The sequence below is a fragment of the Xiphophorus maculatus genome, chromosome 16 (genome assembly GCF_002775205.1).
Source record: "Xiphophorus maculatus strain JP 163 A chromosome 16, X_maculatus-5.0-male, whole genome shotgun sequence".
Taxonomy (NCBI): Eukaryota; Metazoa; Chordata; class Actinopteri; order Cyprinodontiformes; family Poeciliidae; genus Xiphophorus; species Xiphophorus maculatus.
This window is the reverse complement of record NC_036458.1, coordinates 19086363-19114271: the sequence shown is the minus strand read 5'-3', so window position 1 is coordinate 19114271 and position 27909 is coordinate 19086363. Positions and strand designations below refer to the sequence as shown.

The following is a 27909-nucleotide window of genomic DNA, read 5'->3' as shown; positions in this document are numbered from 1 at the left end:
GAAGTACTTTTGCAGAATCTCTCCTGCCTCCTCCATATTTCATATTTCTTCAAATAAAAACTGGGCTGCTGCTTTTCCACCCAGAACAAGCTCTTGTGTTTCCATCCAGTTTGGCACAAACTCCACCTGCTACCTGCAGATGTTTTCCCATCTCCGGCTGATCTCAGCTGGTTTGAACTCTCCGCCTCCTCCTCAAGCTTCACTTCTCTGTTTTCAGCCTTCTCTCCCCATCTGTCTCCATCCCTTCATCCCCCCCACCGCCTCCTCTGCCTCTGTGTTTACACCTGCCTCTTTCCTTTCATCTCTGCCTCTCCTTCCCCCATCCAGTTCCCTATTTCTCTCTCTCTCTGTTTCCTCCTGCATCCCTGTTACAGGGTTAAGCCTGCATTTGTCCCATCTTCTCTTTATTGCTCTAATTTAGTCTTCCTTTCCTAACGCATCTCCCTCTCCAGAGGTGAGCTGTAGTACTATCAGCATGCAGAGTCATGGCGATGTGGCTCTGGCGTCATTGATTGAACCGGGAGCTAAATATAGACACTGTTCAGGCTCAGCATCTTTTTTTTTTTTCTCATACCAGATTCAAAGGAGGGATGGAGGGATATACGTACATTTGCATACAGCTGGGAGCCAGCCAGTGTGATAAAAGAGCAGAATAAATACCGGCTGCTGATCAGTGCTGCAGCCGCAGGGTGTTGCAAAAGGAAAAGAAAAAAAATTGTATAGATAACTCCGTTCGAGGGAAGGAGGCGCAGCAAGGCCTGACCTTTTTACACATTCATATCAGAGAGCGGCTGAGGAAAATATTTATAGGACACACTCTGCTGCACACGGTGCACATCTGCCCGCTCACCCCGGCGAAAATCGGCAGGAACTCGCTCTTTTCTAGACAAACCGCCCCGGGGGCAAAACAGCTACACCACAAACCATCGCTATTCAACAAGGAGCAGAAATCCAGAGCTGGGGCCTTTCTCACTGAGCAGATGCAGACAGGCGACGGGTCAAGAGGAAGAAAGCAAGAAGAAGACAAAGCTGTTTTTGTAATTTAGAGATTGTTTCAAATGGTCAATCAAGAATTGGCTTCTTGAGTAGCATCTGAAACAAACACCTGGTGTACCGTTACGGGGTTTTCAGTCTTTTTACAGACATTGCTGTCATGCTAAAACTTGATGTTCCATTCATGCATGTTTCACCAATGATGTGGTGTTTGGCTTTGCCTTGTCATTTACATGTTAGTATGAACTACTTTGGCTACAGTTCATTTTACCCCCTTTTCAACAGCCTTTTGTTCTCTTCATTTACCGATTGTGGCCACGAAAATGTCCTTTTCACATCACCGTCCTTCCCATCCCGTGGTTTGTGCTTCTGTCTGGCAGAAAGGCAGGATTTCAAGCAGACCGGACCGGGCAGGAGGGACGGTTTCTGGGCTGGACACTGGAGGATTTTCTTCATATTGTCAGAGACATGAGGCTCAATAGAACAGATGCAGGAGCTCGGCAGTCTGCAGAGAGTCCCAGAGGAAACATGCATACTTTCTGATCTGACAACTGTTCATTTAACCTCCTGTACAAAAAAACAAAACAAAACAAAAACCTTCAGATTCAGCTCACGAAATTCCCAACTTTTAATAATCCTGGTTATTCTTTCCTCTTTTCCTGAGTCTTTTGCCTCCAACAAGTTTTCTTCAAGGATTCTTCTAAATGTATTTCCACCCATCTTTCCATCCGTTTTAATCACCTTCCCTGGTTCTTCTTGAGAGAAGCATTCCCACAGCACAGTACAGAGCTGCCACCACAATGTTCTTGGTGAGAATTTTGACTTCTTACCCTCAAACAGGGCATGTTGTTCACAATATGTAAATACTTCACTTCAAGTTAACACATAAAAAATGTGCTTGTTGTGTGTAATTAATTTACTCTAGTAAGGATGACATGATTTTGCCACATGTGAACCGAACGAAATCGTTTCGTTTTGTGCGAACATAACACAATTTAGCTAAGTGAATTAGCACACCGATACCGCTCTTGGCCATAAGGGGGCAGTAATGCAACAATAAAACTGCACGAAAAGAAGAACCAGTTTAAACCGGAACTAATCCGGTTATGTCGCGAGCCTGACACTTTCCGAGTTTAAGAACTGATTGTTCACTAACAATTTATAAGAAAGTTCTACGTAGTATCCCTAATGTCCTCATTCAGTCAGTCAAAAACAATTTACCTAATTTCTTTACTCCAAGACTCCATAAAATTCAAATTGAGCATGTGGACATTAGAGATAATAAATGCAATAACAAGTTTTTGAATCAGTATTCTATAAATATTATGTACCCAGGAAGAACAAAAAGGACAGTTCTCTTACAAAATTTTAAGAAATCTATGATAGTCAAAATTAGGACAAATTATTTGAAATTCCCAATTCCTCCTAAATATAAGGAATTACATTTTAAAATAATACATAACATATATCCTTCAAATGAGTTCTTAAGAGAGAGATTTAAGTTTAATGTTGAGAATTGTGGTTTTTGTAAAACTCAATTGGAAACAACTAAACATTTGTTTTACGAATGTAAAGAAGTATTAAACTTGTGGGATCAACTTCGAAACTTTCTGTCTTCTAAAACAATAAGTGTTGATTTTATTTCCTTACAAAACATTAAATCTGGTTTATCTATCAAAGAAAAAAAAAATAGGAATTTTTAGTCAATGTTCTAATGATTATAACCAAATATTATATCCATAAATGTCGCTATGCAAAATGCTCCCTCTCATTCTCTGCTCTAAAAAATGATCTTTCCTTTTTTAAAAGATGTCTGAGAAAGATGCAGACTTTAAACGCAATTAAAATGTTTGAGTTAATGGAAGAATTTCAGTTAGTAGTCCCCTCTGAATAAGTTATTTTATTATTATTATTATTATTATTATTATTATTATTTTTTATTATTATTATTTTATCTAATTTTATTTTATTTTTTATTTTTTTTTCATTATTTTAATACTTGTTTTAGCCTTGCATCTAATTGGTTTTGTTAGCAGCAGGAGTTGTGACATTAGTTTTTTTCTGTAATGTCTGTTATTGACATGTTGTTTGAGGTTGTTATTGTTATTTTTGCAATAAAAAAAAAACAAAAAACTTTCCGAGTTTAAAAGACCCTTCCGAAGTAAATTTACGTTGTATATCCCAATTTTCTCAAAGTTTTATCGGATCTTTTTTTCTTCCTTTCTTTGTTCCATCTTGTGTATTTTTCCAATTCATTTTCACCTTCCTCTGCTAAACACAGTTGCACACCACATTTTCAGATTTTTTGTTTGTAAAAGCCTTTTGAAACAAACATATTATTTGAAAGTGTGAGTAAGGCCACTCCTCAGCTGCACAGTCTTCATTAAACATCGGCACTTCCTGCCTAAAACAACCAAGATGGCCGACCCGCGCCACAGCTAAACATCTTTTATAGCAGGAAGCAGCGGGTGACAGTTCTGCTCCATCTTCCTCTTACATAAAATCCATCTGAACATTACTTATTCAACTCCTCCACTTACCACAGAATCCAGCCAGTAAAGTAGATGAGGTTTATTAAATCGCCACCGGCTGTTGATTCATTACTATGCCAGCAAGCCTCTCATGTTACTCCCTGCAAATAAATAAAAGAAATAAAAGACGGTTCAGATCCTGAGCTTTAGGAGGCAACATATCAGATACATTTTCTGTTGGAGCGCGTCTGCGATATTTACATTAATAATGCAGAAATGCTGGAACAGTGCCTTGAACCCTCTGGGAGCACATTTGGTTTTGCACAAATTTACGATGGGCAATAAATAAATGATAATTCAGGATTTCTAAATAAAGGAAATAAAGGAAGTCCAGTTCTCTTTTATGCGACGCTGTGTCAGGCAGCGGCCGTAACATCAGCTTTACTGCGACTTTAGCAGATTAAATGTGTCCACAGAACACCTGCTAGCATTTTTATTTGTTTGAAATATACATTTTTTTAATTACTGTTCTTTAGGCATTTGATCACTTCTGCAATACTAAGCCTAGTATCTGAGATATGTAATTGCCATACAATAATTTATGGCCTCTTGGAAACGACAGTAGTTTGTTGCTATAGTTGATGCTGTGATAGACGCCTTGTGTTGTTTGCCACACATATTAAACTTTTAAAACTTTGCAGAAAGTCTTAATCCTCTGGGGGAAACTGACATGTGATAAGCTATTTGAACATCCTGTAAGTGTATTATAATGAATTACTGTATTGAGTTTTCTCCAACACATATTACAAAAATAAAAAATTATGCATTGCCTAGAAATGTGGAGTCTACAATGGGTGATATGGCTCACCACCCAGGGAGTCATTTCACAAAAGGGCGGCAGAACAATTCAGCAGCAGAAATTTTTTTAGGTTTTTTAACACTTATATGAAGCCTGTAACTCATTAAAAGCTTTAGATTCAAGACCAAATGAATGGATTATTAAGTTGTTTTTCTAAATGATTTGTGAATCTTTGATAACCTTTAGTTCAGAAACTGAAATACTCAGGTTACTGAAACCTGACTATGGGTTCAGTTGAAAAATACCAAACACAGATTATTTGAAACACATTTGGAGATTTATGAAACTTTTAGCTTCTGTACCACCTTAGATTCAGATGAAAAAATAAATCTTACTAGAATCGGATCAATCGTTTCTGTAAACCCGGCTGCGTTTTTCATGCTGTTGGTCTCGCAAACTTTCTACTCAAACCACCTTGAAATAAATATGTAACTGAACCACCTCCAATAATCCCGTTATGTACAAGTTGTATTTTTTAAGTAGCATTTCAAACATTAAAGCTGTTCGAAGAAAGTGAATGATGTTTTGGCGCAAACTAACTGCACTCTGCAACTAAGGTCCTGGCAGCAAACAATATAAACCAATCTGGATACACAAGATAGAATCCAATAAATACCTTTTGCATAATTTTCAATTCATTTGTAGTCTGCAAAATCTCTTTATGGTTTGGTTTTATTCTAGTTTGCAAAGCACAGCACATGACAAGAATGAAGAACTATTAACAGAATCCTACACTAGCAAAAACAATCATTTCTGCACAAACACACGCAAACGATCTTTTCAAAAGATCAGCCGCTGTCCGGGTCATTTCTCAGAAGAGCGAATTCAGCACTTTGACTAAACCTGCTCCGTTTCTCCAGAGCCTCGGACTTGTCGCTGTATGCACGGGTGCAGATCTGCTGCGCTTTGCAGACAGCACACGTACACCTGACAAGACAGCCAAGCAGCCATTTAGCTAATTCCCGTCAGGCTTGGCTCCTCTGTGGCAACAGCGGTGGGTGGGAAATATAATGGAAGCCCTGCCAACAACAAAGCATTAGCATATTGAACTGAACTGATAAAACTGTCAGTCACACGGCGGTGACGGTGCCAGCATTGTGTTGGTGAGGCTGGCAGCACAGCGCTTGTAACTCATAACTAAAAAAAAAAAAATGGCGACAGAAAACCGATGAAATGGCCAGACAAGAAAACGAGGCGAAATCCTACAACACTGCAACTAATGGCTTGAGCTTCTGAGAGTTAGGTGTGATTTTTTGTTTAAGATGGTACACTGTAAACTAAAAACAACAACAAAACAAAACAAAACAAAAACCATCCCTAATTTACGGTAAAATACCGTCAGCTGCGGTTGCCAGAATCTTACCGTCAAATCCGATATTTTACCGTAAATTAGAGTGTAGAGTACATGAGAAAAATTTAGATTTGTTGAGAACTTTTTTTTTTAATTGACCGAGATGACGACATGACATTTTCAAAACACCAGTGTTGAACCTCAACTATGCCGACCCATATGTGAGCAAATGTAAAGTAGAACTAACTTGAAACAATTAAATTAATTTGTAATTGTGAATTGAAATAAAAATAAACCTTTATGTATGTCAAACAGGTAAAATAACAAAGAAAAGACCAAAAAATAAATAAGAAAACGAAAAGACCATCCAGCATAAAAACAAAATTTTCATATCCAGTTTGAGGAGGAGTAGGAAGAAGTCAAAGCTTATTAAATCCTTTATGCCCAAATATGTCCCACATTTTGTTTTTAATTTTTTTTCCATATATGTGTAATACTGCATATGTTGTCAATATCACGTTTTACTATTTTAAATTATTGACTATTTTCCAAGTTAAAGGTTTTTAAGTTAGTATAACATTGACAAAACATAAGCAACATGTCAATATCCCTTTGAGATCCTCCCCAAAGTTAAAAAAAGAAGAAATCCAGGAGAGCAGAAGCGTCACATTGAAACCAAAACAACTTGAATTCTGTGTCTCTTCTCTCTTCTTTCAGATTCTGGAAACTTGATGGAAATTTTTTTTCAATATAAAAAGAAGGTTTTGACCCAAATCACAACCTGGTCCAGTCATTTCGCTCTTAACTCAGGTAAGACTCTGAATGATGACATAATGAATGTCTCTGTGTGTTTTCACTGACTCCAGCTGCACACCCTTTTCTACCAAAGTTTTTCCTTCCACTCAACTTTCCATTACGATGCACCAGGTGCATAGTAATGCACAAAGGGGAACCAGCTTGGTTTTCCCTTTGTGGCTTACACGTGATCATGTAGGTAATAACATGTATAGTTGTAGCGTTTCAGGAAACTGAATTGTGGCTTTTCCTCAACTCTCTGCAGGGCCGGATTAGAAGGATACGTGGCCCTGGGCTAGAACCAGTTTTTGTGTCCTGTCCCAAAAAATAAAAAGAAAAGAGAATATTACTCATGCAAATTTAAAACTTCCTATGTGAGATGACTAAACAGATGTACTACGACTGCAGAAATTTCAAATGTGTGATTATTGTTTACATTTGTAAAAATGTAACCATGTTAAAACTCCACACTTCTTTGGGATAATCATGAGTTTTATATTTAAAATTAAGGTGTGATGTTTTATATAAAGCATGCCTTCATGACAAAAAACATCCTGAGTCTTTGGTCACCCCGCTTAGCTTTTTCTCAAGTCTGGCAGACTGTAAAAAATAAATAAATAAACAATCAAAATGAACAGAATGAACCCGATCTGTATGAAGTTAATTCATGTAAACTTCAGTTCTGGAATGAAGTTAGTGATAACAATCCGCTTTTCATTAAATGCTCTACCGACACGCGGCTGTCCTGTATGTTTTAGTTTAAGCAGACGGCTCCAGGCAGGAGGGATTTTGTGAGTCTCTCACATTCAAAGCCCAAATAAACCGGATTGCAGTGAGCATGAAACAACTTGTTAGACATGAATTAGGATGTATTCATCTCCGACTCCAACAGCGCTCTCCTAAAGATTACAAAAACACGAACAGCCAGAGGAGACTCACCCCCTCCTTCCTCTTCCTCCTCTTCCTCCTCCTCCTCCTCCTCCTCCTCCTCCTCTCCCTCCCTTCCCTCATCCTTCCATCCATCCGCGCTTCCTTTCTTTCTCCTCTCCCGCTGGATGGTGCGTTAGGAGCGCGTGTAGGAAGGCACCGGGACTCTCCTTTCTTCTTCTTCTTCTCGGATGGAGACGGGCTGAGCTGAGCAGGGTCCAGGTCCAGTTCCCCGACCGGCGCAGTCCACCTCCAGCATCCCGCTGGAAGCTCCTCTCTCCGTGGAAAAGCCGCTGCTGAGAGCCGGGGGGAAGCAGCAGGAAGGGGAGACGCGGTAGGTTTAGGGGGCCCCGCTAATGATAATAACCTGTTGTTGGTGTTTTTGTTTTCTGTGCGCGAGAGAAAAAACGCGGCGCAAATACAGAGAGAGGCACATAAAAGCGACCCGGACACTGTAGTGGGCTTGGTTTTTATGTTTTTTTTTAAATTATCATTATTACAGGAAGAAGTTAATTTTATCCGCTGGGTGATATATATCATCTAGTATTGTGTTCCTCCTACCCTTTTTGGTTAATTGTAAATTCAATTTATCTTTTTTTTTTTTACGCACGAGAAAAACGCGCGAGCCGCTGTGAAAGTCCACATATTTCATCTCAAAGCACATCCCAGTTTATACAGAATCAGATTATTACCCCCCCTGTTTACATCCACAACAGAGGCTGCAGCATAAATAGCATTGACTTACTGCAATTCAATTACGGACGCAGGCTGGAGGCTTTTGATTCAGCCGTGAGGGGGTCGCGAGCGCCGCCCTTCGTCCGGACACGGTAACTGTGCAGAACATGGCTTTGACACACCGGGGTTCGCTGGCTGGGCTTTTGTTTTTGTCACCCATCAGCTGCATCAGCTGCGCTCTCTCGCCCGCAGCCAGGTGGCGTGTCTACGGAGATCATCACCTACTGACGTCATCCCACGTTCTTTTCTTTCTTTGAGGTTTAAAATAGGATTCGGGACAAATGAATCCTACTTGTTTCACGGTGAGAAGCGGAAGTGAAATCACACCTGCAGGGTCATGCCAGGTGAGCCGGCGGGTGGTGATGTGAGAAGAATTAGGCTCTGCAAGCTAATTCTTGTTAGCTCCAGCATTTTTCAATTTTTTTTTTTGCAATGTAAGGAAAGCGGCTGGTTTAGCTTTGAGCAATAAGATAATCCTTCAAAATGTCCGGTTAACCTGAGAGAGTGAAGCTTCACCTGCTGTCAGGGAGGTTTTAAATGTGGCTTTCTGCTCAGGGGGGCAAACCACAGGGGGTTACCATGACAATTACCTGTCACCTCCACACATAGTAAACTTTTAGTTTTCTATTTTCTATTTACCTATTTTACCCAGTCACGAATGCACACCTCCTTTGTTGCGTACAACAAAAAATGATCTCAGAAAAGCAAGAGCGGCTGGCGGCGCTGACGTTAGCATCTGAAGGAATTATTTGGTTATTTCTGTCTTTTTAAGGAGTCTTAGCTAAATTGGACCATACCAGCTGAAAGTTGTATACATTTACACTGGAGGAGACCACAACTGAATTATTCTACACTGAAGGTTGTTTAAAACACAATTTGATGCTTGTGGAGTCTAGTTATGAAAACATGCATATCACATTTTAATGCTTTCATGTCACCAGGTCCATTTTGGAGTGAAATAATCTCAAAAAGCAGAATGTGTGAAGTCCTCATACACATAGTTATATAATAAAATATGTTTTACTGTTTGTGTTTGAAACATATTGTGATATGTCTTCAACTGGAAAGTGTCCAATCACTCAAGTCCCACCACTGCCTCCTGAAATGAATAAAAGTACTACATTTAAGCAATAATTGGTGAGCTGTATGTTACAGTTGAAATGTTTTTTAATAAGAAATGACAATGCTGCAAAAATTACAATTAAAAAAATTGATAATTATTAAATTGATCATTCTGGATTTGGACAGAAACCTTCATCAGTTATCATGAAGGTGAATGAAATAAAAATACAAATGCAATACTTCATATTTAAAGGACTACAAGTCATTTTGCAAGGCGTTATATTAAATATTGAAATATTTCACTTCCTGAACAATTTGAAAGAAGGTTTGTTTTTTTAGTTTGACCAAGGTAGTCAACCTGTTGTTTTTGTCAGTTTCAGTTTCTTTATTATTTATTTTACGTTGTCTGTTCAACTCCTAAATGCACCGACTGAACAAATTAGAGGTGTTTTTGCACGTTTGACCAAGCTTGTGAAGATATTGGTGTATTTAATTGTGCTGTACTGGTGCAGAGTTATCAAATACAATTTGTGATTTATTACATTTATGTCTGCTATTAACAAAAAGAAACATTTTAAGTAAATTCAGCTCAATACTGAACCTCTGATATCTGTATCGGTATCGGAAGTGGATCGGTGCATCCCTCGGTTAAACTGAGATGAACTAAATCATTAGTTTATTTATTCTCTTTCGTTTACTGTTTCATTTCCCGCCTCACCTTCCCAGTCTTCCTGCCACCCGTTCACTGTCACGTTCTCATTGAGCATGCCTCTCACGCATCAACACACACAGAAGCAAACTGTGTTTTTAATGATTCACTCAAGTTATTTTCAGCAAAGCTCTGACAGATCATTCGTTCCAGCCTGCCTCCTCGTTCCTCCTTGTTTTCCTATTTTGACCCTCCTGTTGCTTCTTCTCCCTGCAGATCCTCCATCATCCAAAGGCCTCCTGCGTCTCTTCCAGGGGCGTGTCGCTGGGGATCGTGTTCGCGCCATGCTGGTGTAGACCGCTCGGTGCCGGAGGAGTCTTCTGTAGCGCGCCGCATCTCCATGCATTCTTCAAGGCTGGAGCCGGGCTCGGCGGGAGCGGAGCGCCGCAGGCCCGCGCCGGCCCAGACGCCCGACGACTGGGACGGGTGGAGGGATCGAGGGATCGCCGGGTGGAGGGACGCGGGGAGGGAAGGGTGGCGGGAGGGCAGGGAGAGCGGCGTGGTGCAGAGCTACAGCTTCGATTCGTACCAGCTGGAGGAGGAGGAGATCAGTAAGGATGCCCCAGAGCGAGGAGTGCTGGCTCTGTCTGAGCCTGGTGAGCACTTCTGTCTCTCTTTCTCTCTCTCTCTGTGTGTGTGTGTGTGTGTGTGTGTGTGTTCTGTACTATTTATAAAAAGACAGCAGAGGAACAAAGTGGATTTAATGTAGTAGTATATCAGGAGTTGGAGGTGCAGGATATTAGAAATGTGAAAGAACAGCGTGTAACTCACTGCTGAAGGCGCTGCTGTAAATCGTGGACTGGACGGCTTTAATTATGACCATTTCTTGGAGATTACATCCCCATTGATCTGGTACCGAAATGAAAACACATCCACTGGGGCTCCCATATTTGAGCTGTAGGTATTCCCTTGCTGTAATAACAGATCATTTCCTCCTCGTTGCATGAAATTACATCAGGAAGTTAGTTTTTGAAAGGTCTTTTTTCTTATTCTTGTCTGAAATAAGTCAGCAGGTCCAGGTAGCGGTGAAGGAGAACATCTTGGAGAGCAGCATGTTTTGTGTAAAACAAGCAGGGCAGTCCTGTTAACACATAATTGCTTTGTTGCTCGGTTACACAGGTTACAAAGGCCATGCTAATTAGATCATGAGTGAACAAGGGCACACACATCGAGGGCGGTGGGTGGATCTGCTTCTTGTTTCCTGTGTCTGTACAACACAGCTTTAAAAATGGAAAACTATGCAATGATTAGAATTAAAAATATATATAAATATTCTCTGGTAAATACATTTTTGAACTACAAAATTTTAGACTGGCTAATAATAACACTGGTTGGATAGTGATGAAAGGATTTCCACAGTTTAAAGAAAAAACACACTTAGGTAAAATATTGTTAATTCAGGTTTTGTTTGGGTCGATGACATCACAAGAGGCTGAGGAATCAAGCTAATGAGCTTGGAATCAGGTGGACGAGCAACTTTTGACGGATCCTGACAAATATGATCTGCATTTGAGTTGTATGGGGTTTAGTCTGTTTCCATGGTTTTTTTGGGAGCAGGTTTCGCTTGCAAATATGATGCAAAAGTTTATCTGCAGCATTTTTAAAAAGAGACGACATGAAATTAAAGAGGAAAACTTTTAATTTCCTCTTAGCTGGAATAACCTTTTTATCCCTTCATGTCACCAGGTGCATATGCATGTTGATGGCTTTTTTTTAAAAATAAAGTAATTTTTATCCAAATTATAAAACAAGTTACAAAAAAATAACAAAGCAAATAGAAAACCTGACCATGACAAGATGTTCTAAGTTTGACTGACTGTGCCAAAGTAGAAGCTTTAAAAACTTTACATCCTAATTTTTATTCTACACAAAAGTGGAGGAAATGTTCAGTGAGCACATTCATTTTCGCACTGTTTCAACAATCTGACGCCAAACGGCCTCCTACATGCATGGCTCTCCAGTTAGAAAGTCCCAGAAAGCTTGAATAGCTAATTGGCAAGGCACCAATTCAAAATGTTATTGAGCTGTCAGACTTTAAACACGAGTGCATCCGTTTTTATGATTAATTGCGACTGGGGATGTTTCAAAGGTGACGAGGTGAGCGTCACGGCGGAGGACTGAGAGTTTCAACCAGCCAGTGTTTCTTTCAGGAATAATTGGTTCTGGATGGTTTTTATTGGCGGTAGGTGTAAGAGTGAGGAGTGATAAAACCTGTCTGTGTTTAGTAGCCATTGAGAATCACTTCAGCCTACTTTGAGAATCTAAACCATCAAACTTAAGATAGATGTTGCTCTGACATTTTTGTAGTCTTGTCCTGCAGCTCAATAAATCGTTGTAAATAGAAACATTCAAAACCCTCGAATCACTTTAGTAAATGGGCATAATTCTACATCCTGTGTGTGGTTTCCCATTTCTCCCAAGGACCATGTCGCCAGGGCATTTTATATGAGCCGTTGTTGGAAAAACATCTACAGTGAAAGGAAGCAGCTAAAAGTCTCTCTCTTCTACTTGTAATCTATCCAAGTTTTACTTGCGCTACAAAAACATAGGTTTTTAAATGTTCTATAATTAGTCACACCCTTCAAACTACAGATGTTTCTCACAACAAAATGGTTGGTTGTAAAAAGACACTGCCAGTTAATCTTGCTCGTGTCGTAGATGGAAGGGAAGAAAAATATCAATATACAGAACAATCCATCATTCATTTAGCTAGTACACTTGGAAAAAACAACTTGAAACTGCCGCTAAGCCCATGCAGGGGAAATGTTTGGACAGATTGGTTATAATAATGTAATTTGAGGACCTCAGTAGATAGATCTAATGGACAGACAAGCATAAAAAAAAAATTAAAGTATACGCTGGGAACTTGTATGCGCTTAAACAACACTTGAGTTGCCTTAAAAGGTCTGTCTGCTGACTTGTTTGTTGTCTTTCACTGCATTCTGGTCTCATTTCTCAGAATCTGGGAGAAGAAAGTTTTGAGCTGAGATGGTTTTTGATGGGTGAGGAGAAATGCATTTTCATGAATCTCTTGTTTTCCGCAGAGGATCTTCCGGAAAAAGTACGCATTCAGCTCACTCTTCTCTTTTTTCTTATTGCCACAAAGCTGCAACGCATTCAATAGATTCCTGGTTTTTCACTTTACAACATTTCAGAGTTGTGAGTTACAGGTCCAGATGGGCCTTCATTACCTATGTATGGCATCATGGCATTTCTGTTTTGGAGAGATGTAACTCCTAAGGCTCTTTTTATGTTAGCTGTCAAAATGACATATTTGCACTGAAAAACAATGGAAAGGCTGATTATATTTTAAGATTTTAACGGTTTCTGGCTCCAAAATACAAAGAAGTTGTCTACAAAATAAATTCAGGCATAAAAGGTGTCAAATATTGTGGATCTGAGAGAAAGTTATCCTCCATCATCAGATCAATGGCTGTTACCTCGTCCCGGAGTCGTCTCTTTCAAAAGTGAGAACTCCTTTCCCTCCTCAGCCTGTTGTTAAATCTACTCCCTTCCAAATCATTCAAAGCTGGTTAAAGTGAGCTTACAGGATTAGAGAAGGATTATGAGCACTTCCATAAAGATCCTGCACATCACACGTTATCCACGAAACCGATTCTGCTGCAAAACAGTCTTCAAATGAACCCACTCGGACAGCTGGTTCCCGATCAACAACACCCCCAACTCCACCCCCGATCCGTCTCTTATCAATAACAGGAGCACAGATTTCCTGTGCAACAGTTGCTCCGTCTGCGGCAGCAACATCCTTCATCCTCATTAGCTCCTCTGAACGTTGCCTTCATTGGCTCCAGTCCTAATTTGCAGTGGCTCTCAGTAGTGTGCACAGCCCTGATATAATGGCTGTGATAAATCATCCTAAAAACTTTTTCCATCTCATAATATCTCATTTTTCCTGTGTCCGTTTGGAAACTAACAAAATAAAAAGTGCTCTTTCTTAGACTTTGTTTAGTTGGTACCAAGATTAAGGGAAATAAAATCTGCTTTATTTCATTTCCCAACTGTGCCATCAAACAAACAGCCAAAGAAAAAAAAATTATCTGAGGAAAAATGACCCCAGATTATGATACTGTCACCACTATGCTCCACCATGGGGGAATGGTGGTACTCTGATGATGTGCATTTTTGCTTCTGTAACCAAAAAGCTAAACTTTGCTCTTACTAAATCCATAGCACATCCTCTTATGAGGCAACCAGTGCTTGGCAGAAATCCCTGCAACTCCTTCAGGGTTCCCTAAACACATACTCTGATAACTTTCTGTTTTGTCTTTTCATTCTTCTTGGAGAAATGTCAAGTTTTTGTCCCATATTTTTTTCCAGGAAATGATGGCTTCACTGTGCCATTGTTTATATGTGGATTTTTTTTACCCTGTTCCTGACTGACGTCTTTGTACGAGGAAATCCTGTAATCCTGCATTATGTAACAATGTGAAATAATTGGGCTTCAAAATGCAATAAATAAAGCATCTCAAAACTGCGTTACATAATAACCTTTGCAAAATGTAATAAAATCCTCGACGGCATTTTGTAATACTGTTTACCGCATTATGTAATAACCTTAGTACAAAATGATTTGGTAGTTCTTTTGTAGACATGATAATGTAATAGTGTGACTGCAAAAACACAAAATCCTTTTTAATCTAGTACTAATACTATAACGCTAATACTAAATACTAATACTAGTGCAAATATGTTCATACACTTGAAATTAGACAAAACTAACAAGTAACTTTTCAGACAGATATAGGAGCTTGTTTTACATCAACAATTCTTGAATATTGATGAAAAGTACTAGCTATTTCACTTATAATAAGACATTCCCCCAAGTTATAAGTGAAAAAAATCTACCAGTAGAACTAGTTTTAAAAAAAAAATCAATATTCAAGACTTATTTACTCAAAAGAAGCTCCTGTATCTGCCTGAAAAGTTACTTGCTAGTTTTGTCTTATTTCAAGTGCAATGAGACATTTGCGCTAGAAACTAAACCAAAAAAACTTTGTAAGGTTTTGTGGTTTTTTGCAGTGCAACCCCTGTTTGTGTTCATCCTAGTCCATAATAACTTATAATGAAGATCCTATGCACTTAAATCTGTGAAACTTTGTAAATGCCGACCTTTTGGTCATTTAGTAGCTTTTTCAGACTCAGAACCAGAAACTTTGATTTTAAGGCATGTAAATATATCTTTTGTTGTTACTGTTAGCATTAAAAAAGATAAGTAAATGATCTCTTTAATGCAAATTGAACAGATCCAAAAACATTTCCAAGACTTAAATATCCACACAGCAAAAAAACCATCCAGGCGTGGTTTGGTCTCTAGCTAAAGATGATTTGTTAGTTCAATGTCTTTTGAACAAAAATCTAAATTTTCAGCACCATGGAGAGAGTAGCCTTAATTTTCTAACCCTTGACTCTCCTGTTTTCCCTCGTCAGACTTTGAGCAGCCGATCCCCGATGACCGTTACCATGGCATCTACTTTGCAATGCTGCTGGCTGGAGTGGGTTTCCTGCTGCCATACAACAGCTTCATCACCGACGTCGACTACCTGCATCACAAGTTTCAGGGTATTAATGTGCATGAGGCAGTGCGTGCAAATGCACAAACAAGCCCTCTGCACCCCCACCCTCAGGAGCTCCACCTTTTTCGTGTGTTTCAGGAACGTCCATAGTGTTTGACATGAGTCTGACGTACATAGTGGTCGCTCTGCTGGCTGTGATCCTCAACAATGTGCTGGTGGAGAGGCTCAGCATGCACACCAGGATTACTGTGGGTAAGTCCAAACCTGATCCAGGACTGAAGAACTTATCACGACATAAGTGTTTCATATCAGTCCATGTCAATAATTATTAATTAGTTTTTTGTTTTAAATATCTGAAATGCTGCCAAACTGGTGACCTTTTCTGTTTTATCCACAATTTTCACTTTGCACTGTTGTTTAATTGTAATTAGTTATCAGACACTGTGGAGAAACATGAAACTGCTGCTGCGCAAATTACTCAAGCAGGTCGTTGCTAGGTAACCAGAGAGTGAGTGAGTTAGTTGATGCCACCAACTTTGCTTAGCTCGCTGCGCCGTTTAGGTTGAATGGCTCTCTTCTTCTGCCTATGTCTCCCAGAATGCTGTGTGGTTCTCGATCAGAGTTCAGTAAATATGCTATATGCCGAATATTGAATATTCTGTTGATATTGATCATGTGTCTATTGCTATATGTGTTGTTATTGAATTATTGTGCAGCCCAACCTTTAACTGAGAGTAGCTCTAAAAATATAATAATGTTTGCTATCTTTCCAAGCATTTAAAATCCTAACTAGCAAAGTGCTATCTCAAATACAGCTCCCTTAAAATTTTAAAAAGTATGCAAAAGTAACCATTGAAATGTCTTTAAAACAACTCCATATTTATGATGTGCGTAGGTTCAATTTATGACTGTGATTTTGGAGATAAGCACAGCAATGTAAAGGCTCCTCAGTAGCAGAAATGAAAGGAAAAGCATCCTTTCAGCAGGAATGAAAAAAGTAAAGTTCTTTAAAAAAAAAAATATCTCTGAGGAGGATTTTGGTCTCTCTGCTGTTTTTCACTGTGTGAGTGCGAGAGTTCACCGCTGCACTCTCTGTACCTTAAAATAGCTCTGCCTGCACCCCGGGGGAACAACTTTTGAAATGTTTCGTCTGCTCAGGAGATTTTCTGTGTGGTTAATAAATTCGTAGCTCTGCTATTAGACTTTACATCGAGCAAAGGCGATAATGTTCCTCAAGATGTCCTTGTCATATATACTGTATGTGTATATCTACATGTCACAGACCAGATGAATTAAATTATCACTGTAACTCTGCAGGATACATCTTGGCGTTGGGGCCGCTCATCTTTGTCAGCGTGTTTGATGTCTGGTTGGAAAAATTCACCACCAAGCAGGCTTACGTCATCAACCTGTTGTCAGTGGGAGTGGTGGCCTTCGGATGCACAGGTAAGCTATTTCTAACTTTAAACAGCTGCTAAACTGACCTAACTGAAAAGCACAGATGGTACAAATTTAATGCAGTTTCACTAAGACAAATGTAAGGATGGTTGAAAATGTAAAAAACAAGTGTTTCCAACGAAGGCACTAAAAAAAGCGAGTCACGAGGAAGCAAATAAAAAGAGCAAACAGGAGAATCCGACAAGGATCGAAAGGCAACATTGTAACGTAAATACTTAGGGAAGCAAAGACAAACACAATACAGCTCCGGTAGTTAGAAGACTAAATCGTAGAGGATGGGAGAGCAGAAAGCAAGACTGACTGAGAGAAACAGATTCTGGAAGTAAAACACCCATATTTAGATCCAGTTTAAGTTGAAATAAATAATCAAATCTGTTCAATTGTATACACAAGCTTAAATCTGTGTATACAATTAGTTGTAAGTATATCACAGTTCAGTCAAGATCAGTTTGTCCTTCTAGCTGGTAAAACGTGTTCAGTTTAAGGAAGCCAACCGACTGTATTAAGACATTGTGCAACATAATCCTCCTGAGCATGCATGTGACCGCAGTGGAAAGTAACAACTCCTTTTTAACAAGCGGGAACAGAAGACAGCTGTTCCTGCTTGTCTAGCAGAAGACAGCTCAGAGTTAACAAGCACCGGTCGCAATCGACTCAGGGGTTAAGAAAAGATCAGATGTACAACAACAAAAAGAAAAATGAAACAAGAAGGACTGATGTAGGAGATTTATGTTGAAGAAAACTGATGTTTTAATTAGGGTTGCACCGATTTATTGGCCAGTCGATTTATCGGTGCCGATTTCCTTAATTTTGGAAGATCGGTGATCTGCCAATTTTTACATGTGAAGCCGATCTTATCAACATGGGCAAAGGTCTAAAAATCAACCACTGTGCTTTTTGTTTCTTCCATGAGAGAGATTTGACCGACAAACCGGCCGACCAGGTCATGTCCGCACATTTACACTTAACAACAGTCACCCCATTTGTTGCCAATTCAGCAACTTTCTTGATATATTGAGCAACATTTCAGACAAAAAAATGGTATCGGCCAAAATCGGAATCAGCAAGTTAGGCTTTTTAAAAGATCGGTAATCACTGATCAGCCAGAAAACTGCAATCGGTGCACCCCTAGTTTTAATGGCTGTAGCAGCTCATTAGTGGCTTCATCTAGTAGAATTACCAGGGTTTTCGACCTCCCCCCTGAAGTCCCGAAAGAGGGTCAAAAGACCCTGAGTGTTTTGACCCTGAACTCAGGGCCTTTGACCCTGAACTCAGGGCCCTGAGGCCAGTAATGACCTTATTTACAGAACCAAAGCGCCTGTTCACACCTGCTTATAAGATGCTAGCTAAAATCCTTCAGGTCAGTCGACCCGTCTCTGGGCTCCAAAGGTAGAAATGTTAAATGACCCTTCTCTGGTAATGCTAGTTCTAGGAGAGAAACACAAGAAGACAGATAAGCTCTGAAGCAGTAGTCCATACTATGCAATAAAAGATTGCCCAGATTGTTCACAAAGAGAGAGAACCTGAAGTTATTGGCAGCTAAACACGGACATGCAAGGCCAAGTCTACCATCTATGATGAGAAATAACAAAGAGAGAACATGAAACTAATTTCAGCATTAAACACGTATAAAGCAAAATTGGAGAGTAGAAGGAAAAAGCAGCAGAGTGTTCAGTATGAGTTCCAGCAGCCTAAATCTTTAGAAACATAATTAGATAGATAGTTGCAGTTGATGAGCTTTATGAAAAAGGTGAAGCTTTTGCCTAAAAGTAGGCAGGAGTTAGTTCCACGGGAGACAAGCATGACACCTGAATTATCTGCCTCCCATTCTACTTTTAGAAACTCTAATAACCAGCAGTAAACCTGGTGGAGTCTGAAAGCAAAGAACCGTGTTGGGAACCAGTCAGATCTTTGATTTAAGATGGCGCTTGATTAGTAAGACGCAAGACAAATACCTTTAAATACTATTCTGAATTTAACAAAGAGCCAATGAGGAGAAGCTAAAACTGAAAAAATATAACTTAACTTTTGTCAGAGCACTCCCTGAAATAACTAAAGATTTTTGGGCTTGAGGTAACTGAGGCATTGACAAGGCTTTATCCGTCTCTCTTGGAAAAGTTTTTTAAAATTTTGCTTGAAAAAATTCAATTTTAGTAACTTATCGGATGTAAATAAGAGAGGTTTTTTGCTGTATCACATTTCTCTATAAAATACATTTTCATGCAAATAATGACAAAACCAGAGAACAATTTTCTGTTTTTAACTGACCTGTTAGTAATTTTCTAAGACGTTTATAAAGTTCATAACTTTAGGAATAAAACAGCAACATCAGGTTTTCTCCAAGTCCTGATAGACAAAGTTTCACTCTTTCTAACTCTTTTTTATTACCTGTCAGCTGTAATAGAAACAGCTGTGGTTAAGTAATCACACTGAGCTAACAGATGTAAATGTCTAAAACTGGACAGAATGTAATTATATGGATATTTGTGTTAGAGGATGACGAAGATGAGTTCTACCAGATGAATCTTTGGAACGATTAACACAAAACTAGAAGGATATGCTTAGATGTTGATGTCTTTCTGACTCTAACACGGTCTGTTTTATTGATCTGGTCACAGTCTAATTCCTGGAAATATTCTCCTAAAGTTGTCTACAGAGGTCCAGGAAGGAGACTGACTCCATAAATTGTGTTGTCGCAGCGTTCGGTCTTCGTTTGCACTGATAACCGCTTCCCTCTCGCTCTCCCAGTGCAGCAGTCCAGTTTCTATGGTTACATGGGGATGCTGCCCAAGAGGTATACTCAAGGGGTGATGACTGGGGAAAGTAAGTACGCTCACAAAGAAATGTAATACTTCCACACGCGTACGTTCTCTGACCGTGGCCAAACGTTTCAGGCACGGCCGGAGTGATCATCTCGCTGTCTCGCATCTTCACCAAGCTGCTGATCCCTGACGAGAAGAAGAACACCCTGATCTTCTTCCTGATCTCCATCAGCATGGAGATGCTGTGCTTTCTGCTGCACCTCGTCGTCCGACGCTCGCGGTTCGTCCGCCACTACACCGGCCACGCCCAGGGCAAAGGTCAAGTCAAATGTCACGACCCACGGGATGCCGGAACTGGATACAGGGTCCATCACGACGTCACCGCAGAGGAAGTGATATTTGTACGTTTTCCTAGCTGTTTCCCCCGACAACAGCGCCGTAAAAATGTTTTGATTTAACTTCAACCTTTGCTTCATTTCATCCACTAATTTGAATTTAATTAGGATTTTATTTAGATACATCAACACGTAACAGGAATTATTCTGAAGTGGAGGGAAAATAATGAAAGGCTATGACAAAATGTTGTACAAATATTGATTTGAGCAGTGTGTTGCATATTCTCACTCAGCCATTACTTTGGAGACTCGCCCTTCAGTCCAGTTAAAACAGTAAATCCTTTGGGGACGTGCAACTGCCAGCTTTGAAGAGATGGTCTGTAAATATACATTTTCACGCCCTGTTGAAGATTCTCAACTGGATTTAGATCTGGACTTTGACTGGTCCGTTCTAACGCATGATCATGCTTTGACCTAAATCATTCCATCGCAGCTCTGGCTGTACGTTTACAGCAGTTCTGCTGGAAGGTGACGCTACGCCCTGACCTGACGTTTTCCACAGGTTTTACATATCACTTTGCATGGAGGTCATAAAGTTGCATTTTGGTCTCATCTTACCAGAGATCCTTCTTCCACATGTTTGTTGTTTGCTTCACATTTCTTTCTTTGAACAATGGCTTTCACCTTGACTCTGAGTAGTTAAGCTGTGGGTCGCTTATTGTTTTCCTGGTAAAGCCTTGCAATTTGGGTTTACAGGAATGTCTCATGTTTGCACCTGTATCATAGTGTAGGTATTCATAAGTGTTTATTGAGCTTTTCTAAAGTTAGACTCCTGTTTTCTAACCTAGCAGCTTTCTCCCTGATCTGTCTGCTGTGTTCAAGCTTGTCTCAGTCTGAAGTGGCGCTAACGCCCTGAAAACGTTGAAAATGCACTTTATGCTTTCACCGTAGCATAAAAGTTTCAGAAATCTTAAATTATGTTTAAAGAATAATCCAGATGAATAAGCATGTCTGATTTTAAATGTAAAAACTCTTTTAAAAAAACTGAGATAATCCTTTAATTTAGGACCAAATTTTATTGGGCTAATCAGCCAATTATGGTGTAAGGTGTAAGTTATTATTTTTTTTTTTGCAGTATCTCCTTTGTGAACACCGCAGGGGGCGTCGTTTCCTATTGGCTGGACAAATAATAAATAGGAACTCATTTTATCTACAATCACAGATATTCTGTGCACAGACACTCCACACTTTTCAGATGATTTTTTGTCAATTGTTTTTTTTTAAATAATTTTCCTTATTTTGTCGCCCTGATGCAGTTATTCATGTTGACACCAAATCCCAGTTGAACACTGAAGTTTGTGAAAATGTTCAAACGGGCACTTCGGAGTTTAAATTCTGCGTGGAGCAGCAGCTACTCTCCCTAGTGTTGCCATTCCACATTTTGATAATAAAACCCTGCACAAATGTCACAACAGTAAGTTATTTCAGGAGGAGACGTCAGGAACTTGAACTATGCTGCTGCGTCCTTGTTGGCATCTGAGGGGAGACTTTTCCTATCAGACCGGGTTTAAAAATGCAGAGTTATTCATGGGCTGCTGTTTTTTTTGGCTGCCATTCAAAAAGACAAACCTTTGAGTCAAAAAGAGAGAGAAAAAACGAGAGAGCTATGTTATTAGGATGCGATATGAAGGACAGAACGTGACGTGGGTTGATGAGGGAAAACAGGGGTGAAGGGAAAAGAGGCTTAGGCCTTCTGAATAAAGGATCCATGTTGATTAGAGTAAGAGACGGAAAAGACTTATCTTTCTGAAAATGTCTGCAGAGGAAAGGGGGGAAGATAAGGTGAGCAGAAAGGGCAAGAGAGCAGAAGAGAAGTCGAGATGATAAAATGGGGGGTAAAAAAAGGAAAAAATGAAGGAGGAGAAGCTGAATTCATTTTGTAGAGACATTTAAAGCAGAACCAGATTTCTGTGTTTTAATCCCTGCATGCCACTAAGCCTGTGTCAGGCATCTAAGAAAACCCCCTGGTGTTACACTGTAGTGTGTGTGTGTGTGTGTTTGTGTGTGTGATCGGGCTGCGTTTCTGTGTCCTGAAACTGTTGACGAGGGAAACGATGGGCTGTGCATTATGGGACAATCAGGAGTACCGGTACTTTTTGGCGTGCATGTCTTTTTAATCAGCTAATGGATCCGTCTGTGTGTGTGTGTGTGTGTGTGGGTGTGTGTGTGTGTGTGTGTGTGTAATTTAGGAAACCAAAGAAAGAAGCCTGTAGGTGTGTGTGTGTGTGTGTGTGTGTGTGTGTGTGGCTGCTAATTTGCAGTCCAGTCTGAAGACTTTCCGACATCATTAGATCAACTTGCACTCACAGCTGTCTTCTCTAATAGTCGCTGCCATAAAAAGCTGATTTCATGCTTCCAAAAAGCCATTACTAATTAAAAAACTGAAAGAAAAAAATAAATAAAAACTTCATTGACTCACAGGGAATGATTTTAGTCCAGTGATCTGGCTACATCTAGTGTCTGGTTACAGAAGTGAGCAGCAGATTTTTTTATTGGATGATTTCAATGTTTTCTGAATGTTTTTTATGAAAGCGTTGCCGTTCGTCTCCACAGGGAAACGGAGGAACGGCGCCGTCCTCCGCAGAAGAAGGCCATGAGGATTTTGTGGGCGGGACTTACGTGAGATTCGACGCCCCGAAAGCCAAGATCAGGAAGAGCTGGCCCGGCGTACGAGGTACTTCCTGTTTTAATCTCCTCACTTTTCAATTAACCCATGACCTCCGGTTGGATTTGTGCAGAGCTTTACAAGAGAACCTTGACTCATCTTTTCTTAAAAATTACTTAGTTAATTAAATGTGTGTGTGTGTGTGTGTGTTCCCCTGCCAGACATGATTCTGCATCGTTACGTGGTGTCGCGTGTGATCTGGGCCTACATGCTGTCCATAGCCGTGACCTACAGCATCACCCTGTGCCTGTTCCCCGGCCTGGAGTCAGAGATCAGGAACAAAGCCTTAGGGGAATGGCTGCCCATCCTCATCATGGCCACATTCAACATGTCCGACTTTGTCGGGAAGGTCAGCAGACTTTTTAGCTTTATGAAACTGTAATTCCCCTTGCAGATTTAGTGGACTGATTTTAACTCTGCTAAGGAAATGAGACAAAATCTCTTAAAAGATAATAATATAATATAAGAGGAGCGAATATTTGGGAAGTTGTTTTTTTCCCCACATTATATTAAAAAATTTTATGTTGAATATTACTAATGGTCCTCTCAATACACGGTGGCAAAACTCTTTATTGGATTACAGCTGTTAGTTATTTTGGGATTTTTCTTCTAGCCTTCTTGCCATCACCAGAAGATAGAGGGGTCCAAACCTTTTGCTATAAGTGCCAAAAATCCTTAAGGTGAAAGCAGAAACTTTTATAACATCTACAAAAAGCAACTTTGTGCCTTTTTAATTTTATCTGCTCAATAGTACACTGGAAAAATTAACATTTTATTGAAAACAAAATAGTCGTTTCATTTGTAGAAAACTGATCAGGAAATCATTGTTAATACATAAAAGCATCAAAAGACTCTTGCAAACTTGCATTAGTATGTGACAGGTTAATCGTTTCCATTTTTTTATTTGTTGTTATTTGGGCTGCAATATTTACTCCAAAATTATGATCGCAAAAACCTCATTGGTAACTGGAAATGATTTTTTTTTACACCTGGTGTTTTTTGGAGAAGATGTTGTAGAAAATGTTGCCCTACAAGATGAAAATTAATCCATCTGCATCAACCAATTATGCTCACAGGTCCAAAATGCATTTTCCTCACAACCGTGGCTCCATTTGTAGAGAAATAAACAGATTTCCCAACAGTATAAGATTTATTCCAGAACACTTTAGCAATTTGTTTAAAAAAACAGCAACTTCTAAAATGACTTGGGGAAAAGTTGGATGTCAGAATTTAGTGATCAGAACAAAATTTCATTTCTCTCGGTTCATTCAGATTAATTTGTTCTTTTACCAAATGTTCCTACAGCCTTGCTTAAATTTTCCTCCTCTCTCTTTCTCTCTCAGATCCTGGCGGCGCTGCCGTACGATTGGTCCGGGGGCCGCCTGCTCTTCTTCTCCTGTCTGAGGGTGGTCTTCATCCCTCTGTTTGTGATGTGTGTGTACCCGGTGAGCGCGCCCATGCTGTCCCACCCTGCCTGGCCGTGTCTCTTCTCCCTCCTCATGGGAGTCACCAACGGCTACTTTGGGTCCGTGCCGATGATCCAGGCGGCTGGGAAAGTACCGCCTGAGCAGAGGGAGCTGGCAGGTGAGCAGACGAGTGGGCTGCCCTTTCGGCCTTCATTTGGTCAGAGAAAATCAACAGATTTCTCTCTGTTTCTTTAGTGATGCATGTCATCTTGCATTGCTCTGAAGTAGTTTTAATCAAAAACCTTCAAGATCAGATTAAAGAAAACACAGAACTTGTGTTCAGACCTGTGAACTCTTTGTGAGAGTTTCATATTTTTCGTTCCATAACAGTAAAACAAAGTAAATAGTCTGTGGCAGAAATGTCACAAAGCGTCACATTTTCGTTTGAGTGAAGCTGTGTCTGGTTTTTGCCTGCTGCAGCACCAAATGTATTCTGAAACTAAAAATAAGTTAAAGCAACACAGGCCCACAAAGGTTGACGTTTCTGGCAGAAGTGTTGTGTTTAAGTTACTCCAAGTTCAATATGCCTAAAATGGATGTGCATTGTGGCACTACCAAAGTCTTCCTTATTTCTGCTCTTGGGGATTCAGCCAATCGGTGCCAATCAAAATAAATGCCACTCCTGGTTTGGCTGCTTTGCAAACGGCAGCCAGTAACGTTTCAGCTAGCATTGTGACTAGACATTTCAGCTTCCCAAACCTCACTTTTAAAAAAATATTTTAGATAAGGTCTGCAGAAAAAAATTCTGTGAATAATTTGAAGTTACATTCCACAGACAAATCCACCAATACTGAGCAGCGACTGGGCCGAGGTCAGCCAGTTCGATCTTTAGCAAGATTCCTCTGATATGAACCCATGAACGCTTTACACGTTTTATTTTGAATTTCTTCACAATGCTGCTCTGAGTTTCTGCAATCATAACCTTTAAAAACCTTTTGTGCGTTCTAATTTCACATCTGAAAGTCTTCTTAATTACAAAGTGATTCCATTGAATAAATGTTTTCTTAGGATGCCCGCTCTTTAAGTAAAACAAAACTAGATGTTTGGCCTCCTGGAGCATCATCATTTTATTATTTTGCTTTTTTGTCAGTTTATAATAAACCAAAATATAAAGTTTGGCACAAACCTTTTCATTTGTTTTATTAGTTTCTCTCTCTCTCCTTTTGTTGCCATCAATATGTTTTTACTGCTTGTTATTTATATTTTATTGCTTAATTTTTTGGTGCTCACCAAAGACCGTTTTAATGATTATATGTTTTGCATTGTACTTTATATAAAACGTATAGTCCCATGCCAAATGAATAGCATCAAAGTTTAGGTATTTTTATGAACATAAGCAAGACTGAAAGAGTTAAAATTCTGAAGTCAGTGTATTTTTTAGGAGGAGCAACATGAAGCCAGTGATGAAGTGACAGTAAGCCAACAATGCATCAATTCATGTAGGTCTACTTGTTAATGTATTGTAATTTGCATGAATAGAAGAGTTTTTCTGAAGTGGACAGGACACCAAGGGGCTCATGTCCTTGTATAACTGACCCGGTCCGGCCTGCATCTACCCTGGTTTCCTCTCCTGTCTGGTGGCTCTCCAGTAATTTCCTGTTCTGTGTTTCTGTTTCTGCCTGCAGGAAACACAATGACAGTTTCCTACATGACGGGTCTAATGGTGGGTTCCTCTGTGGCGTACGCAACGTACAGCTTCACCCCGACGGCGGCAGGAGCGCGCCTCCCCACACACGCACCTTTCAACGCGACAGGGTACTGAATGTCCACATAGACCAAAGCACACACACACACACACACACACACACATAATTATATATCTACCCATGTGCAGCAGACGCAAGCATTTAAAGTTGTAGCAACATTTTCATCCTGTGTGGTGAAGTTTCTAAGAGCAGAGTTGGAGCTGCGCCCCCCCGCCAGCAGCTGGCTGAGGCCGACGCGCCTGACCTTGGAGAATCGCTCAGCGAAATTACTGCCTGCATGAGAACGAACAGATCGTCTGACATTTGTAAGGTGTGAAGGCGAGTCGTGTTTCACTGCGAGGAGCGGAGCGCCGTTCGTGTCGAACGAGTTGCACTCGTCGTTTCTGACGATGTCCCAGAGCTGCTCAGAGTTCAGAGGAAGGTCGAGGGAGTCGGGGAGGTCATTCAGAGGTCATCAGAATAACCCTTTCAGCAGCGGAAGAAATATCGATGGTGAAATAACCGCAAAAACACAAAATCTTGCCGAGTATTTTTGTCTAATTTCTAGTGCAAATATAAATAAGACAGAACTGTGTTACAGGTAACTTTTCAGCAAGAACAGATCTTGTTTTAAGTCAATAATTTCTTAATATTGCTGAAAAATATTTAGGATTGTTGTTCCATTGGAAGATTATAGGTGAAGTAATCTGCCAGTCGAACAATACATTTTTCCCCTTATTATAAGTTCAAATGTCTTGTTCCACTGGCAGATTATTTCACTTATAACTCATAACTTTTCAGCAATTTTAAGAAATTATTGACTTAAAACAAGCTCCTATTTAGCTTATTTACCATTTGCATGGTAAAACTGTGTGTTTTTGCTGTGTATTTATCCCTACTAGACTGACCTTAAAGCATAATTTGCCCCTGTTTTATAGTAATATCAATGATCAGAGATGTTGACATTACAATGCGGTTTATATCAGCATAAATTAGAGAATATTTCTACCGACAACTCTTTCGGTCTCCATAGTTTTATCTAACAGCTAAACCTCCCTGGTTCTATTAAGTGAAGGTCTTTCATGTAAGTTGTCAGTATGTTGCCCAAAATCATTCACAATATATAATTTTTTCATTTATTCTTGAGGGTTTAAGACTGATGAACAAGACAGAAATGATAAAATATTAATATTTTTAACTAATTTATGTTAATGTGCTGCTTTTATTTGTTTTCATATTGACTCTCAAGCACTAGTTTACCTCAATAAAGCTGAACAATAAGTGTATTTGAGAATAAAAATAAATATATATATATATATACACATTTAACATTCCGTATTTCTACAACTGGACATATTTTAAAGCATAAAAAAGACAGAAAAGTCTGTACATGTCTATACACTAGCATGCCAGCAGCCTGATTCTTTTCTGTAGCTGTTATTGTAACTGAGCAAGATGGACGGCTCTCATTAGCAACAGCGTCTTCTCCTGAAGAAGACGCAGGAGAAAAACATAAATTCCTTTGTGTAAGAAGCCTTGAGATGAACCCAACAGCGGTCACATAACCTCACTGTAATCAGCTGAAATTATAGAAAAATCCAACCTTTTAATTATAGAGCATTTATTCAGTAGGTTAGTGGCTGGATGAGATCGGATCGGGACTTGATTCGATCTCTGATGTTGGCGATATGTTTTGGCACCAGAACCCGGTGAGTAGGACGTTAAAGGAGAGAAATAGTCTCAAAGGTTCACTGTTTGTTAAAATATGGATTTTAAGGCTTTTACATTTGTTTTTGTGGGGATGTAATGAATGTGGCCGGCCCCACATGGGTCATCGTTTACACCCTGCAAGAAAAATCAATCCATTCTAGTTTTACAGATGATTTCACATATTCTTTGGTGCCACATTGAAACATTTAGATCAGTAAGCTGGAACATTTTGGGCTTAAATGTTTACGATGTTTACCTTTTGCATTTCTGCTTTTATTCATTCCTTTTAACAAGCTACAAGTCTGGTCTATTAAAATAAACATTTTGTTCTCTTCTAACTGAAGGATACATAAATCTGTTATTGTCTTCCTGAGCTGATGTTTGAGACCTCC

The 27909-nt window shown here is 39.7% G+C and overlaps 1 protein-coding gene and 1 long non-coding RNA gene across 2 annotated transcripts; one reads left to right on the top strand and one right to left on the bottom strand.

The window, feature by feature from the left end:
- Positions 1-1275: 1275 nt before the first annotated feature.
- Positions 1276-8245, bottom strand: LOC111611693. The gene is made up of 3 exons (XR_002754166.1): positions 8082-8245; positions 3534-3625; positions 1276-1498 (listed from the first exon to the last, which is right to left on the bottom strand). It is a non-coding gene; the product is annotated as an uncharacterized LOC111611693 (long non-coding RNA).
- Positions 7420-26408, top strand: slc29a4 (solute carrier family 29 member 4). Its single transcript, XM_023349417.1, has 11 exons — positions 7420-7670; positions 10059-10438; positions 15291-15422; positions 15515-15628; positions 16694-16822; positions 19583-19657; positions 19729-19997; positions 22545-22665; positions 22818-23005; positions 24000-24240; positions 25748-26408. The coding sequence occupies exons 2-11, from the start codon at positions 10183-10185 to the stop codon at positions 25882-25884; spliced, it is 1662 nt and encodes a 553-aa protein (XP_023205185.1). The 5' UTR covers positions 7420-7670; positions 10059-10182; the 3' UTR covers positions 25885-26408.
- The last annotated feature ends 1501 nt before the right edge of the window (positions 26409-27909 follow it).